The following is a 17446-nucleotide window of genomic DNA, read 5'->3' on the forward strand; positions in this document are numbered from 1 at the left end:
GATCTGGAGGAAACATTGGAAAGGCTTTCAAAGCTCTATAGTACTTTCCAGAAAAGTACAGACTTTATATGCACTGTGAACTATGTACTAATTCTAATCCAACGTGCCCTATGCATATCAGGTAAAAATACCAGAGGTTTCCCCTGATCGGATATATTATTTTTATAAGCATTTGCATAATTGTGTAGTTAACATATATCCATAGTATGAGAGATTAAATTGACGTGTTGTGGTATTTGCTGCATTATGGAATTAGGGTTTAAAAACTTCTCCACATTACTTAATCTCTTAAAATACTCTTAAATAATAATACTTAAGTAAAATACTTAATCTCTTAAAAAATTTCCCCATTTTGAAAACACGGTCATCTTTTTTCTTTCCACTGAATAATTCCTAAATGGTATCACTACTTTCCCATTGCATGACTGCATATGGTTTTCAGCACAAAGAAAAAAGGATCTCCACCTCTGAGTAGACTAATAGCTCACTGAATAATTATACACACCCTGTAATAAGCTAGAAATGAGGCAGTTAAATCAGAAGGGAAAGCAAGTTTTTTACTTTATAAATCGTTAGCAGGACATAACAAAAGATGCGGAAAGCAAAGCCCTTTTTTTTGGATGCTGTCTACGCCTGTAGTTCTTCTTTTCCCTACCCAAATATTATTCTGGGTATTTGTTAGCCTAGTGTTACAATTACAGGTTTCATTGCTTCAGGAAATCCCACTAAGGTGATGTTTTCTTGGACAAATTGAAATTTTATGAGAAGTTCAAAAGGCTAAAAATGACACATTTTTTTTTTAACAATTACATATAACCCAAATCAATTTAGGTATCACCAAGTTTCATCTGTTTTTGAGAGAGAAGACCATTTTACAGAGATTAAGACAGAAAGCTGGGGGATTCTGCTGTCATGTTACTGTTCATAAAATAGGAAATCTAAAAATCTCCAAAGCAGACAAGGAGAGAGAAGGAAAAAAACCCCAAAACAAATGCACAATGCTTTTTTTTAATTAAAAATAAAAACCAAACAACCAAACCCACAGTGCCATAAAGACTAGCGTTTGTGGGATTTGGTTTTGGGATGATTCTAACCATGCAGTTACTGAATTCAGGAGCAGCACTGATCAAAGCTACAGAGACTTTCTGTCCCATGTACTCAGCAGCTTTCCACGTCTCCAGCTCATTCATTTCTCTCCAGCCCCAGCATCGCTGTGCCCATAGGTCTCCTTGGATCCCACTCCCTTCCCACCTGGCACTCGCTCCCTGGGGAAGGAGATTTCACCTACCTAGGAATGGAAGCAGTTTCATTGGTGATGCTGGTGCTGTGCGGTGCCTGGTGCAGAGCCCCTGTGTCACAGAAAAATATTCCCTGCCTTAAAATGTACGACCATGTGCAAAACAAGCACGCGTGCTGATCAGGAAAGTGACGTCCTGGTGCAAACGCTGCCCTGACACTGCCCCTTGTCCTGAGCTTCACGTTTCCAAAAGCTCCCAAGACTCACAGGCAGGACAGGTAGGGTCAGAATGGGCTGAGGTCTTCTGGCAAGTAGGGAATAAATGAGAAGGGAATAAAGGAAGTATAAGAGCAGTAGGAGCCTGGGATATCAGAGAAGATTCAGGGTTGAGTGGGTCAGAGGAGCATGGATTAAAGGAGCTGCTCGGTAGAGGAGCTGGGGCAGAGGGATGATGGAAATGAAAGGGGTGAGCCGCAGTCTGCTGGCAGAAGGAATAAAGCAACAGCAGAAGAGTGGCGGAGCAGATCAGGGAGGGTAAGGAAGAGGTGGAGGAGGTTAGTAAATAACGCAAGGTTTACAAACTCAGAGGTAACCATCTACACGCTTCCTTCCACCTTTTCCTGGTGAGCTGAATATATGTGAGTCCCAAGACCCAGTTTTTTGGAGGCAATCTCGGCTGACTGTGATCGCTCTTCCGACTGCTTTCTTCGGTTTTGAGATAGATCCTTACTGCAGCCAAGCAATGTTGCTTTAAGGGTAGTGGCCTGTGAGGAGGTACAGGAAATCCACTGAACTCTGCTTTGTGAGGAAAACAAAGACGTATAGGCTGGGAGGAAAGAGGCAGGAAGGCAATTGTATGGCCAGGAACCTTAGGAGCCGAAGTTTCTATGGGTTCGTGGAACAGAAACAGGGTGTTGTGTAATAGGACATATTCAAAATAGCCAATTTGCTAAAGCATTTGGCATGTCTTTGTGTTAAACATGAGAACAGTTCTATCCTCATTATAGCATCTTAATCGATGGTACTTATATTATGCATGGTCATGGCAATTTTTCTCTAATCTTCTTAGATGATGTGTGTACCGTCCTTTCCCAACTTCCTGGAGATGACGACTTACATTGTAAAACAAAAGCATTGATGTATGCCTGTTTTTACAGTCAGAAGCCGAGGGACGTGCACAAACAGGCAGGCTACTGGAAGAATGGACAAGATCCATAAACTAAATAAACTGGACATAAGGCTGAGGAGTGTCATTGTGACAAAATGTGTCATGTCTGCCTAGAAAGTTTTGAAATTGGGATTTTGGTAGGGAACTGATGGGAAGGCATCGATCTACTTTTAGGAATTGTGTGTGGATGTGGCAAGATTTTTTCTAAACTTGTTAGGAACTGTTTGCTCACCATCTTTTCCTGGCTTCATGATTGCTGCTAGTTGGAGTTCAATGGGTTAAACTCTACTTAGGCCAGAGAGGTGTGAGGCATGTAGAAATAGCACGTAGGTGTCTGGTTGGCATAAAGTACTTTTGTAGCACCTTGGCAAAGAGAGAGGAAGCTCCAGTAAACCGGATGTTAATTTTTCATGAACGGCAGAGGAAAGAACAAAGGGTCCAGGTGTAGGAATGCCGGTTTTCTCCTGTTTGATTTTGTTGCAAGGGGGCAGGACTTAAAGGGGAACAGAGGAAGGGACCAGAAGTTAGTTTGTTTTGTTAAGTTTTCCTGTAATCTAATGCACAGAGACACAGAGGAACAGAAAGTCAGATAAACCGAGGGGATCTTTGGTCTGCGTGTCCTGTCCTTCATGCTAGCATGTGCTGTATTATAAACTTGGCTTGTCTGAACTAACTTCCAGAGCTGGCTGGCGAATTTCAGCAAACTAACACTAGCTAGGTTTGTAAAGTCTATAATGCAGAAATTAAATCTTATTGGTCTCTGTCTTTTTACTCCCCCAAATAAGCTACGAGGTGTTTAATAGTAAGCAAGTGGAGGGAGAGAAAGGAGTTACAACATAAAATTTGGGTCTGAAGAGCTGGAAACCTATTTTTGAAAAGTCAGAGGTACACAAGGTCCGACATGGAAAGAACAAGACTGTGTCTAACTATTTCTATTTATTAAGAAAACTAATTAGGATCATCTTCAAAATAGTTCTCTTCTCAGTGGACACACAGCTGCACATGATGCTGCCAAGGTTCGAAGCAATACTGCCGATCATTTTCTGAGTGTTGAGGATCTCCATCCTTTTTGCTTTCACTTCTACTGACAAAAGAATGGGTTGCTTTGAGCATCGGCTTGATCTTTTGGAAGAGGTAGAAATCACAAGGACCCAGGTCTGGTGAACAGGGTGGATGCTCAAGCACAGTGATGTTATTATTAACTAAAAATTGCTTAGCAGGCAAAGTGTTGTGGGCTGCCACACACTGACATTTTCTGACAGAGGTTAAGAAGACGTCTCTATTTGAACACGCATCCACTCATACAGAGTGAAGTGATAGGGCTGAGCCTTGTCTCACTGTGACAGGTTAGAATGTGTTCTGTACCCATCTCTTTGTCTCTCCTCTCCTTCTCTTTGCTTCCAAGCTACAGGTTTAGCATCTGGTTTTTTTTGTGTTGGACCTCATATGTTTCAATTCCATCTTGACACCAGCTTTTTGCAAAGGGTGTTCAGATAGACTGGTTGTAGAGCAATTTGATGAATAGTAGTGGCAGTAAATTTATAATAAAAACTTTAATTCCCTTCTGATTCAAGGCCTAAGGACACAGGATAAATTGTGGATGACTCAGAAGAAAACTGTAATCTCATTATAAGAAGACAAATGCCTCCTTCGCTTTTTGCTAGAAAAGCTTATGATAACTTTCTTTTTAGCAGTCAAACTCATCAAGGGGACTGTGCAAATCACTCCAGGATAGTTTCCATTTGGAATAGTATTGCTGAAACACCTACTCCAGTCCCAGACGTAGTGGACAACATTAAAGGCAGTGCATAGGTCTAATAGGCAAATGGTTTACATTGTGACTGGTGAGGAGGGAGCATATAAAGAAGACAGATATGAAAGAACAGAGCAAGGACAGAAGGAGGAAGGTTAGGTCAAGAGGAACTCTGGGTGATAAAAGGAACTTCGATCAGATTTAGAAGGCAATAGGGAGACAGTGAAGAAGAGGGATTTAGGAATATCTTAATGAGATCTCAATACTGGGAGCAGTGGATTACCTTTGCATTAGACTACTTTAAAAACTGGCTAATGTGAGTGTCAGTTAAAGGCTGAAGACAGTAAGGTCGCAGTAGGCATGGATGTGGAGAAGGATGGACTTGACAAAGATTTTATGAGGAGAATGGAGAGAAGGGAGATTTCTGAGACATTTTGGAGATTAAACCAGGAGGATTTACTGATAGCATCTATTGGCATATAGGGATAAGGAGTTAAACAAGTGGAGATGAGCAGGTGAACACATGAGAAAGCAGACACTTTCAAATTTGTGCTGTCAAAATTTTCAAAATATGCTGAGAAAAAAATATTGAGATGTCACAAAACTGAAGTATTGATGGGTGCCTTTCTTTATAGGCAGGGAGGAGGCACATGCACAAACATGCATATTCCTGGAAGACTGGAGAATACATCTAACCCAAATAAAGAAGGTACGAGAAAGTGGAACGCCAGTACTGGAGAATCCACCTCTGTTTGTCTGAAAATAAAGAAGCTTTAAAAATAAATGGTTTGTGGAATCACTCCAAAAGACAGCCTTTCCTTTCTTACACATGGGAAGCAAACTCTCAATTCTATACTAAATGTGTTTGTTTTATAAATGGGCTCATTTATCTCTGCAAGACTGAGTTAGGAGGGAATAAGCAAATGAATATACACAGGTTAACATGCTTGACTTCAAAACACACATTTTTGATTACAGTTCACCGTGATTACAATATTTTATTTGACTTTTGTATTCTCAAGTTGATTTTTTTGCTGATGAACTGATAGGAAGACACCGGCCTTCTCTTAGAAATTATTGGGTATATTCCAAGCTTTTCATTGTAAAGTAATGTATTTATTCACAGTGGTTTTAAAGGTAATTGGGATGCTGATTGTGCAGACAATGCTATGAAACTTAATACCCGCAGATGATAAGGGAGGGAAGTTAACACTTCCCTGAGCTTAGTCTTAGGTAGCTTTCAAGAGAAAATCACACACAAATATAGAGCAAATGCTCATTTCAGAAACTGCCTATAGTACCAACAAAGGAGCAAAACCTGAGCAGAGCTATATCGGGTGAGGTTCCTTTCAATAAACATAAGCATGATCTGCTGTAAAAGATACTTATTCCTTTGGTGTGACCAACTTTGGATTGCTAGCTGGATAGATACCAAAAAGTCTCACCACTTCTGCAGTTTTACGTTTCAGTGAGGAAAACCAGGTGTGCTCTATCAGGATATATATTGCTTCCTCAAATTACAAATGCAGTATGCCATTGGATACTTAGCAAGAGCCATCGTCTGATGGGCATCTTACAAATGTACCTGCCATAGGCTGCAGACCTCACTCTTAGACCGCTAAACACCATCCTGAGAGGCGATGGTGAGTGTGTATCAGACTGAGAGATCCTGAATGCTCCAGGTAGGGTTCATACATCTTTAACCTCCTTGCTGTTGAGTTTCACACATATTCAGCACCCTCAGACTCCGGTATCTAACCCATCAACAGTCTGCTCCAATGTAATCTACTCTTTATGTGCAGAAAAGCCACAATCATGTGCATTCACACACATGTTTACCTCTATCACATAAGTACCTATGTGTGTCTGTTACTGAATTGGGCTGATAAATACTTAATAACAGTAATAAAATTGATCATGGTCTTTCCTTTGCTTTTTTTTTTTTTTTTTAAAATGACTGTTCACTTGAATCACCAAATTTGCTGCCAAAAGGAAAATGGAAAGTAAAGCAGACTGAGGATGCACAAATGCTTTGAATAAAGCTTTTCCTCTGATACTTGGGTTTATATAATTTTTTTAAAATATCAAACTAATTTATTGATTTCAAACCAAATCTTAGCGCTTCAACAATTTGGATCATTTTTGTACTGCTTCAGAAGTGTTTAATTTATCTTAGTCACTAGAGCAATTATAGTTTCTTTTCCTTAGTCAATAAAATCTGGATACAATTGAAAATATACTTACATGTCAGATCAAAATAATGAATTTCCCTGGTTGGTTAAAATTATTTTCAAATGAAAAATTCAGGGAAAATGCTTTTTGAACACAGACTAGTCTATTGTAGCAGAGCCTACTTCAGAGGACTCTAGCCCAAAAGCAGTGTTAGCATCTGTTTTGTAACTGCCTCACCTCACCTTCCTGTCTGAGTGCCTCATGAATCCTTATCGTTTTATGTGCAAACATCATATTCCATCTGAGCATACAGGGCTGAATATATCTCTTGGGATGATGTAACTCTAGGCAATTCTGAAGCAATAAACACACAAACACACATAAATATATGCATGCACACATCCTACTAAATCTGCGTTGCTATGTCCATCTAAAGGAAATTGTCCATTTCAGTGTTCAGAGTCAGTTTCTTTTTGCTCTTTGCTTTACTTAGGACGAAGTCATGCAATGAAGGTATTGAAAGGGAATGCAATGTTTCTGAAAGTCAGATTAACTGCCCTGAAATTGGGTTCTGTTTCCACATCTGCTATAATACAGAAGAGATGTACAGACTGAGTATAAAGATCCTCGCAGCTAAAAGGGATAAAGTAATTCAGTTTCTATGTCTGTTTATGTTCCCCTGGGACCGGTCATGCTATGGCAGCACTAATGATAGTCACATCTCTGCAGGAGGAATAGCGCGAACCCTATGAATAATTACACCAATAAAATGCCAGATTATCAGTTGCTTTTAATCCACACACATTTTATAGCAGAGCATCTTAGAGTATAATGCTGCTAATACGTTAACCACCAGATAACCAGACTAGCTCCTAGAAGGCCATAATTTCCTCTTCTTTGTTTTACTTGCATGGGAGAAGAGTTATGACACTTCTTGCTCATCTATTGTACAATCTTTGGCTTGAAGTAGTGGCAGTCACTGTCCTAACCTGTCCAGGTATTTACCTCCCCAACACCCCAGTCCATATTCCTGCAGGACAATATCCCACAAAACCATCCTGGATTTTTTTCTCCTCAGGTAACAGGCTGGAAATTTGTTAAATTATGACATAGGTTTGGGTCCTTTTGGAATGAACTCCCACATCTTTTGAGAAATTACTAGATCCTAAGCAACCGTCTCAGGATTTGGTTTTACACTTCCCAGGAGCCTTCGGTTTCCGTGGGGTTATGTTATGCAAAGATGCAGGCCCAAAGGAAGCAGAGAAGAAGGTATGACCAGCTGGATGTTGACACAGGGATGAAGAGAACTGTGGTCAAATAATGAATACTCATGAAAGTGAAGATGCTTTTTCCATCCTCTCAGTCCACACAGTTACAGATGTCCAGGTCAACAGGTCCTGGAAGTGCCAGCTCTGTGCTGCTTTTGTGCTTTGCTGTTCTTCTCCCTGTCCTGCCACGGCCAGAGCCCTCTTCTCCCTGCCCCCATTCCTGCCTCCCCACCTGCTTACAGCTGCATCCCTTTCTCCTTTCTCCCAGTGACTCCTCAGGAATTCGTGTGTTTCCTATCTGAGAACGCTTGTAGAAGGAAAAATGCTTGAGGACTGTGGCAGGGAACAACATAATACTTAGAAGAGAAAAATATTGAACCTTTAAAACCACTTAGAGTGGAAAGTTCATCCTATAAACTGCCAAGAGTGCTATAAGTCAACACAAACCACCTGCGTTAAAAACAGCAATTGTATCACCATTGACTTTTTGCTTTATCTTTTCCTAGGCAGAAGGTTCTTTGTGCTGCATGGGCCTAGAAACTTGTTACTCTGAAAAACTCTTTCTCTGTGATATCATGTCCTTCGTTCAAGGTTTCAGGAACAATTCACTGGGAAGTTGAAAAGTTTGGAGAAAAGTTTGCGGTAGTCCATAGAACACAAGTGAAGTTCCTCCACTCAATGACAGCTTCAAAAAGCCCTTGAGAGAGACAAGAGCAGAAGGAACAGGAGGAACAAATCTTCGGGCATCCCTGTTATTATCTGACTGCTTTTCTAGCATCTCAGTCTCTTAGCAAACCACATTGTTTATGAGGACTGACTCCAGAAAGAGCTCTGCTTATAGCAGCACTATATGACAGAGACTTCGTAGCAGCTGCAGAAAAGTTCAGGCTTTGTTGCCACCTAGGACCACAACTCAGAGCCATATTCTGTCACTTCTTCGTACGAGAATATTATGTTTTCTGTGGTGTTAGGGCACTGATTACTGAGCTCTGGCAAGGCCTGTTGAAGTGGTTCAACATTAAAGCCTGTAGTATGCTGGTTTGATCCTCTGCTAGAGACCACCACTCCAACAATTTATCTCAGCTGTTTCAATGAAATGCTTAGCATCTTAATTTAAACCTAAGTACACATTGCTGAATCTTTCTGTCTGTTCTCTCGTGCCAGCTGCTGGACTGTGGTGTGTCTGTCTTGAAGAAACTCAAAATATGCCCATTGCAGAGTCACATATGATTTTATGTGATGCTGATTCTCTTTTGACTCTAAAAGAAAACTGTTCAACTTACATCCTTCAGACAACTTTTCATGTGTCTCTCCTTTCCTCTGGAGTTACTTATATTGACTACATCCTTTCAGAGTTGCGTTTTAGCTGAAATTGGTATAATTCCATCCCTAACAGGATACATTAATTATAAATAAATAAATAAATCTAGTGATTTATTCTCCAGGTTGGACTCTTGTAGAAAAGTCTAGAGGTCATCGTTTGTATCTTACGTTAGCCCTGCTTATGGCTGAAGTAGGGCTGAAGAGATCCTTCTGATCCAGGTTTGCCCTTCCCCAGGAATGGCTTGAAGCCTTTTTCCTGTCCTCACTGCTGCTGGACAGTATGTTCATCCCAAGTTTAGGATGGACAGTATGTCCATCCAGAGAGTTTAGAGCTAATTCATGCTCCATCCATACATACAAGTAGTTCAAATGATTACTTCCAATGTTCATTATCTTGTACTCGTCTGCATTGAACTTCATCTGGTGTCTTGCTATTCAGTTACTCAGGTTTTATTAGCTCCTCCTGAAATTCCTTACTTTGCTTCTTGGTTTATATTAACTTAAATAATTGTGTATTGTCAGCAAATTTCAGCACCTTGATATTCATCCTATTTCCCATATCATTAAATATGAGTGGTGAGCAAATAGCAGAGGAAATTATTCATGAATATTCATTTGAAGTTAAAAGCAAATTCCATTTTGACAGTGATCGTGACTAGCCCTTGTTCACTTTCTGCAAACAGGCGAGTGCTAAAGATTTACTAGTGCAAATGCATGTGGGAAACTCACATTTTCCTCTCATATACAAGTAATTCCTCCAAACAAAATTCAACCTGCCTGTTTGCAGGCAAATCTCACGATTCAGGAGTAAAGGGGATATCTCTAGAGAGGGGACAGAGTCCCAGAAGCTATGAGCATGTTTTGGGACAGCCATCCCCTTCTTACGCAGAGACAATCTGACAAAAGACAAGTAAGGAGAGAACTGCATTTCTGACACATCCCATCCACCATCTGTATCCGCACCCACCCAATGCCAAGCAAAGCTTGCTGTCCTGAACAGCCCTGTGTTGCCATCTGCACTGGCTTCTGACCAATCCCATATTTCCAACTGTTTTGGCTTATGGGTTGGCTGTTCCACGCATCCTGGCACTGTGGTTGAGTCCCATCTGGTAGGGGATTAATGGACTCCCAGCAGGTTTGGTGGTACAGGTGCTACCTGGTATTGGTCAACTGAGCCATTTGCGACTCCTGCTAGTGCTCTACCGGCCACAACATCTCTGCTCTCCTCCGCACCTACGCACCCAAATAAACCCCGGGCAGGCAACCGGGCTTTGAGGGACACTGCTGATCTCAGCCATTTTAAGAAGAAACGGGCTCGCTCACCCATACAGTGGAAACTGCACTGCTGCCACGAGGCACAGCTTCTTTTTAAATGTGACCCCATGTATTTCTAAAACAATGTCAGATGTGTCATAAATCAAGACTATAAAAGAATGAACCATTTTATAATAGCAGTTATGAACTGGTCCAGTCTGTTACCACTTCTTTTATGTGTTGCACAGCAGCGCTAACCTAGACCAAGGTTACCTTTGAAATCCATGCAGATGCTACAAAAGGAAAAGAGAGAAGCAAAGCCTGTGAATAAGACAGGGAATCTGCAATACTGTGGCAGAGTACATGAGAAATATCGCAATAGCTGAGAGATTAAATTGATTTCACTTCCATATGCCAAGAAGAGGTTGAATGGAGGTAGCTGATGAGCAGTTTAATTTCACTCTTCCTTCCCTTATTCCTTATTATTTTTAAGTAGCATTGATACTGTGTTAAGTGCGCATATGAGGACAAGAAGCCTCTTCGGTTGCTCGAATAAATTCAAATCTATGCTCCACATTACGCTCTGCGTGAACACAATGTCAAAGTTCCGACACACGCACACTCACAGAGGACCATTTGGCCTTTTGGGTGATTAGCCTAAATTGTTTTAAGGTCTGTTCTGTGCATTAGTATAATGACAAACCCAGCATGGAATATCTGCAATGCTGAAAAATCAGCAAGAAATATGGATTTTCCTCTGTCATACATAGTTCACTATGTGAACACACAGGTATGGCAGGCAGTTCCTGAAGAAATTCTTGCCTGCAAGCTAAAGTTAGTGGAAATTTTGCTTATGCATGGCTGTGGGACTGAAATACAGTGGTCTATTCATGTATAGCTCGAGCTGGTACACTGAAGGCTTCACTTACTAATTCAGATTTTTCAGATTAACTTTTTAAAGTATTTTCAAAACACACTGCTGCTCTATCTACGTGGCATCGTCAGTACTGATTATACCATACGATACAGCTTTTTCATAAGGTTGCAGGAAAGGAGACGTGCAGATATTCATATGCAGCTTCCTTCACAGAAATGCCTGCATTTAAAGTAAAAGGAAATTAATACGAGACTCCATTGTTTGGATGAGAAAGTGCAAAGGTTCATGACTAAATTAACGTAATTCTAATTTTGACCTTTAGACAAAGCATTCGAGAGCTTTCCAATGATGACATCATATCTACTTGGTGCCTATGCCTTAGCTTGGTTTTGTTCACTTACTTAGGAATAAAATAGCTATAGATTTAGAGTATATGAATGATATGCTATATATTTTATAACCCTAACACTCATCATAGTTCCTTTAACTCAAATGATGATATCCTGGACTGGAGCTCACAAATCCCTTCCCTACAGCCTTACAGTAATGATCCTAGAAACATCTGGGCATGCAAACACACATGGATGAGAAGTTCCAGTGTATTTCAGGGCACTACAGGGATGTGAGAGTTGCACATGTACATTTGCTATTCTATATTTCACATTGTTTGCCAATCTCTATTCCTTAAAATTCTCCCCTAGGTATCTCAAATTATCTCTTATTTCAGTATTTTCAAAGCCTCCCTATCAAGAAGAGAGTTTCCTTGGAGATTTTGAGAAGATTTTGAGCTCACTGATGTCAAGGGAACTTTGCTGCTTTATGTAAGCTGAGGATCTGGTCTGATAGCCTCATCTTTGTGAATACAGAGCAGGATGAATTTATTCAAACTTATGAAAGCCACATGAATAACTTTATTTGAACAATTCTGTTGTATCCTCTCTGCATTTACAGTGCAATTTAGCAGACTGAAATTAATTTTTCTTCCCTGATTATGTTTTCTACAGACACTGGAAAGGCTGATGAGTACAATATAGTTTTAAATGATGTGCCTTGTTTATGCTTTTTTCTTTATGGTCCATTACTGCAGGATTTGAGTGGAAGCATATGATTATAGTCTTAGGTTGTCATGCAAATGGACTCATTTTGTTCCATTTCCCATTCCCCTTACCATGCCTGTCAATGCAACGGATAAATCTTGCTCTGTGTTCTGTTCCTCATAGACTTACAAGGCTGTCATCAGAGTGGATTAGTCTTCCGCCTGTGTTATCACAAAATTCTCTGTCCTAACAATGACTTATCACTGAATTTAAAGCCTGATATACTTTATACTCAATCTGTAGACTTAGTCTTGCAACAAAAATTGTAATGAGAGCTAAAAATGGTACAAAACTAATCCATTCTTATCACAGTCTTTGAATTGTAATTTCATGGATTTCCTTGAATACAGCATTTTACTGAACAATACCAAGAGAGAACATGGTAGAATAACGTACTTGAAATTTCCATTTTAAATGTCACCTAAAATAAACTTCCAAATTGTTTAATTAAGTGACCATAACTGCATTAGAGGTTATTGCCAGCACAACTGCTACACAAGCAATTCCTTTGATAACAGCCAGGATGTGGACAAACTATTACTCAACAGCGTATAAAAACACCATTAAAAATAATGATAATGGTGGGACTTAAACCTAGAATAATACAAATTTTAGAGTTATTGCTTCCACATATAATCCCCTAAATCTCCCCTTCATGCTTACCTCTTGCATGGTTTTTAAATTGCGGTGTGGTTGTTACGCATGCTTGTAATTTATTCTTTTCTCAGAGTTCTCTCACTGGTCTACATTATAAGAAAAAGACGTTTTTTAAGCAGTTCTTTACAATATATATTTATGTGTGTGCCTGAGATGCTAGATGAAATAAGAAATGTTTACTATTTCTTGCTCTCTGATGTAATGTATAAAAGTCTAAAAAAGCTAATTTAAGCTACTCTAGACAAAGGTAAAGTCGTCTAAACTTTAAGCTGTTTTGGTGCTTTATTAGTATATTAGACTTGCCTATATTTTAATATGAGGAAAAAAGCCAGTGCTAGACTATGTTAAACGGAAGAAAGGGCTTCCACAACACTTCCTAAAGCTGACTTACAGAAATTCCCATGTTAACCATTTCATTTACAGATTCTGTTTGTTGGACTTCATCGTCGGCAATTTTGGCAAGAAACCCAGCGCAAACTTTTGCGTGTCAGCTCTGTGATTTTCATGTCCTTGCTTTATGAGATACCTCTTAGAACTGGCAGGAGGCCTGAGATTTGCCGCGTTACACTGCCACGATGCTTCTCCCATAACTCAGCTGTGCTTTGCCAGCTCCATTTCGAAACTGCCATGAGAGCAGCCTGGAAGACACACTGCTCACTTACAGCAGTCTTTAATATAAACAGGATAATGCCTTGTATTGGCACTCGCACAGTCGGATGGATTTGGCTTTGTAGCTTCGGAGGAGTAGCATTATGGTTTCAGGAGAAGGAAATCTGGAGGATGAAGTAAAAAGCAGTGTGTGGCTTGTTTGGTTTTTTTTTTTTTTGTCCCCGTGGAGGCATTTCTTTACAAATGCTTTTAGAAAGTATCACACTGCTGCTTTACTTGGCGAGCTGCGAATGCCTGCTAGGGTGCAATCCCAGGAGGAAAGGCAGGACTGAAAATTTTAGGCTGGAGAAGGTGATGATGCTGCTAAGCTGTTCGGTGCTCATTTGAAGTGACAGAACATCCCTGGGAAAACCCTTTTTCTTCCCCAAGTTTCAGGTGATGGGACAGCCTCGTTGCCTACAATACTGAAGGAGGCTAATCTTAAAAGGCAGCAGCAGAAAGCAGGGAATGTACTGGGTAGTTTGGATATTCCCTATAGGCACTAAGCAAATTTAGTTAGGCACCTAATATACAGTGCTGTCACTGGATGAGAAATGACTGCCTCAGAAATGGAAGAAGAGCTGATCAGAGGGACAGTTCAAAGGATGAAACCTGTCTTGAAATAAGCATGCAAAAATAAACCATTTGCTTTGCCATGAGCTCTCCTCTGACGTCCACACCCACAGATCTCACTTTGCACTCACAGTACAAAGTATGACCTAAAAGGTATTAACATTTCTTAAGAAGCATTTCTAGTTCAAAGATTAGGAACTCCTGCTCATCAATGGCAACTAGCCCATCAATGCCCACATCTATACATTCTGGTTTGTGCATGCCATGCAGCATTTTAACCCCGATGCTCTCTCTGCATTTTAGCACTGACGTACAGCTTAGTCTCAGGACCTGGCTTCCATTCCTGCCTTTTAAAAGCTCCTCAGCACACTCTTAGAAATTTCTTTACCATGAGAGTGGTGATGCCCTGGCCCAGGTTGCCCAGAGCAGTGGTGGCTGCCCCATCCCTGGAGGGGTTCAAGGCCAGGTTGGATGGGGCTTTGAGCAGCCTGATCCAGTGGGAGGTGTTCCTGCCCATGGCAGGGGTTGGAACTAGATATTTAAGGTCCTTTCCAACACAAACGATTCTATGATTCTATGACTGTGCATGAAGAGCTCTCATTTGTCTGCCAGGTCATATAATTTATGATCAATGTTAAAAGTCTCCTTCCAGCCAGACCTCGGCATGTATGGAGAAAGGGTATTTTTTTCCCCCTTTTTGGTATCTTGGGAGCCTGGCACGTTTTCTTGGGTGCCTGTTCAGTTAAAGCAATTTGTGATAAATTTCCCATTGTGTTGGTAGTCGCATTGGTAGAACAGCTGGCCAAAGTGCTTTCTATTTCCCAAGAAAATGAGCAGGTGTTGGGAGCACTGACCAAAACTTAGTCCTGTCCTGTCTTTGCTCACTATCACAGACCACTCTTCCTTTGAGTTGGCACTGGGAACAGGAGCAGGAATTACCATCTCGGTTTTATTTACTCCAACAACATCTTGTAGATGTTTGCTTTTGTGACACACTTCCAGATGGGACTGTGCATGCAGCTCTTTGAGTCCCAGAGCTCTACAGATGCCCAGATGGAAGACTAGGGAGCACAACAATCAGTGTGTAATTGGGTAAGTGATAGACCTGCTGCAAAGCAGCATTACCTCAGCCTTAAGGAGGATTAATTACCAAAGACCTATGATGCCAATTAATTCTCTTTAAAAAGTTGTGTGTGGATTCAAGGCACTTTAAGTTAAAGAAGCTGTAGTTAATTCAACACAATGCGCCTATATAAATAAGCAAGAGTTGCAACGTATAAAGCACGTTATATATCACACCATGGAAGCATGTGAGTTATTTTTCTGGAAATTTATTCTGCAAACAGTAAGAAACTGATCCCCCTGCCACCAGAAACGGTCTTCCTAAAGCAGACTGTAACCTCTAGTTTCGTCTCAAATACAGCACCCAGTGCTGAATACTGAATGTGAAGTTTGATCCCGAAGTGCTGATAAAATACAGCTGATTTCTCAGCTTAGGCTGACAAGATTTGTTCATGCTTAAAAAAATAACATCTCAAGTGACAAGCCCTCAAGATTTCAAAGGAAGCCTAAGAGACTTTTGTTCAATCAGAAGGTAACAGAGATGCTTTTCCTGACACATCGCTGCAGTCTCAGTGGAATAAGATAGACACCAGGGAGGGGGGAAATACTACTGATCAGGTTAACATGAAAACTTTCTTTGCAAGTGCTAATTGGAATGCAAATCTTTGTACCATAAAAAACCTGTGCTATGAATAGAGCATCGGAGATTTAATTGATTAAACCTGTCAGTTCCTAAAAAAGCAGGAGATACATGCTCTGATATACTTGACTCTCCACAGATATATTAATAGGTATACGGTGTTTCAAGTTCCTTAGAGATGCAGGTATACACTGTATATTTTTACACTTAGGTGTGTTACCTGTGAAAGGCGCACAAGAAAGAGTGTGATTCACAAGGTGAGCTGGAATGTGCCTGGCAACGGGGTGCTGGCGCTGCCCCCCTTAGCTGAGCTGTGGAGGCAGCAGAGCTGTACCCCAGCAAGAGGTGGGGCTGGCGGAGGCTGAATAGCACAAAAGTACAGAGGTTTGCCATTGTTCCATGAAAGAAATTACAATCAAATATATTATACATAAGCCTGTGAAATAGCAGGAAATAAAAAAGAAAGAAAAAAAGCACTACCTTAGGCTAACTGCTGGTTTCATTTCATTGCCAAATAAGTTCTAGCGCTAATACGATGATATTTTTTCCAAATTTTCTGCTGGAAGAAGCTAACCAATATATGAATCAAGTGCTGAGTGATGCACTCACCTTTGTAGGGGTGTGACAAAGTGTGTGCAAGGACAACACCGGCCCATCTGCACAATGCTTATCAGTATGCAATGTGACAGCTTCCCCCACAGCTGCTTTCTCATTACGACTCAGGTGGGTTAGTTTCAAAAATCATATATGCAGTAAGTCACTCTACAGATGTTCGCTTTCACCCTATGAATCCTCTCCGTTATTCCCTGAAAGCAAATTAGATTTTTCTCAAATCCTGCACCAACATTTATCAGAGCATGATTGGGAACTTTTCAAAATTACTGTAATTAATGGAAAGCCTGCAAAATCCTTACCAATCCAAGAGCAAGTATAAAATCCTGCAATGAAGTGTCATTAAAAATTATGGTATAAATTAAAGCTGAGCTAGAATGTATTTGTTAATTTTCCCTCCAACGCTCAACTAAATTAAAAAAAAAAAAAAAAAGAACTTTGTGATCCTGTAATCCAAAACAACAAAAATTAGGAATATAGCATGATGCATAGTATCATGTTATCTCATTAATTGGCTGATATATAACTTGTGGTTTATTACTGGAATAATACTTAATAGATCATGCTTGCATTTTGTGTTGCATACCTGATCTCACGTTAGAGCTCAGAGATTTATTCTTTAGAGAAGAGAATATGAAAAGAGGAAATAAAAAAGGTAAATTAATAGGCTTAGGTTTCTACTCTGTGTATAAACACATGAGGCTCTTCTGATTTTCCAGTAATTCTAAGAAACCTGAAATAGTTCCAAAAAACCAGAGTCAAAATGAGAAGGCATGAACTGCCTGAAAACATAACACATCGTTTTAAAAATTAAAATAGTAAAGGAAAAAAATCTTCAAATAGATTTATCCTTTCAATTTGAAATACTGAAATATCAAGGTATTGAATCAGAGCAAAGCATTTGGACTTCTGTTTCAGTTTTTATTTAAATTTCCATCCATCTCCTCTTGTCATAAACAATTCGGAGAAACTGAAATGGAATAAAGGGAAAATGCATTGCCACCCAATCAGTGTTTTCCAACAAAACTTGACCTACCTCTAGCTTTCTCCTGATACTTGGCAAGGAGATTAATTTATTTATGAGTTTTTCAAGTTTATTTTTTAT

At 40.1% G+C, this 17446-nt stretch overlaps 1 protein-coding gene across 2 annotated transcripts in view; it reads right to left on the bottom strand.

Moving 5' to 3' along the window:
- The window catches only part of ADGRL4 (adhesion G protein-coupled receptor L4), a 75762-nt gene extending 73762 nt beyond the window's left edge, over window positions 1–2000 (bottom strand). The window contains exons 1-2 of one of the 2 annotated variants that reach the window (XM_009565431.2): window positions 1852–2000; window positions 1289–1349 (exon numbers count right to left, since the gene is read on the bottom strand). In XM_009565431.2, coding sequence (XP_009563726.2) covers window positions 1289–1310 — 22 coding nt within the window. In that variant the 5' untranslated portion in view covers window positions 1311–1349; window positions 1852–2000. The remainder of the gene's footprint in view (window positions 1–1288; window positions 1350–1851) is intronic. The other variant, XM_054072733.1, reaches the window with a different exon arrangement.
- Between the last annotated feature and the right edge of the window lie 15446 nt (window positions 2001–17446).

This window comes from Cuculus canorus, chromosome 8 (assembly GCF_017976375.1).
Source record: "Cuculus canorus isolate bCucCan1 chromosome 8, bCucCan1.pri, whole genome shotgun sequence".
Classification (NCBI taxonomy): domain Eukaryota; kingdom Metazoa; phylum Chordata; class Aves; order Cuculiformes; family Cuculidae; genus Cuculus; species Cuculus canorus.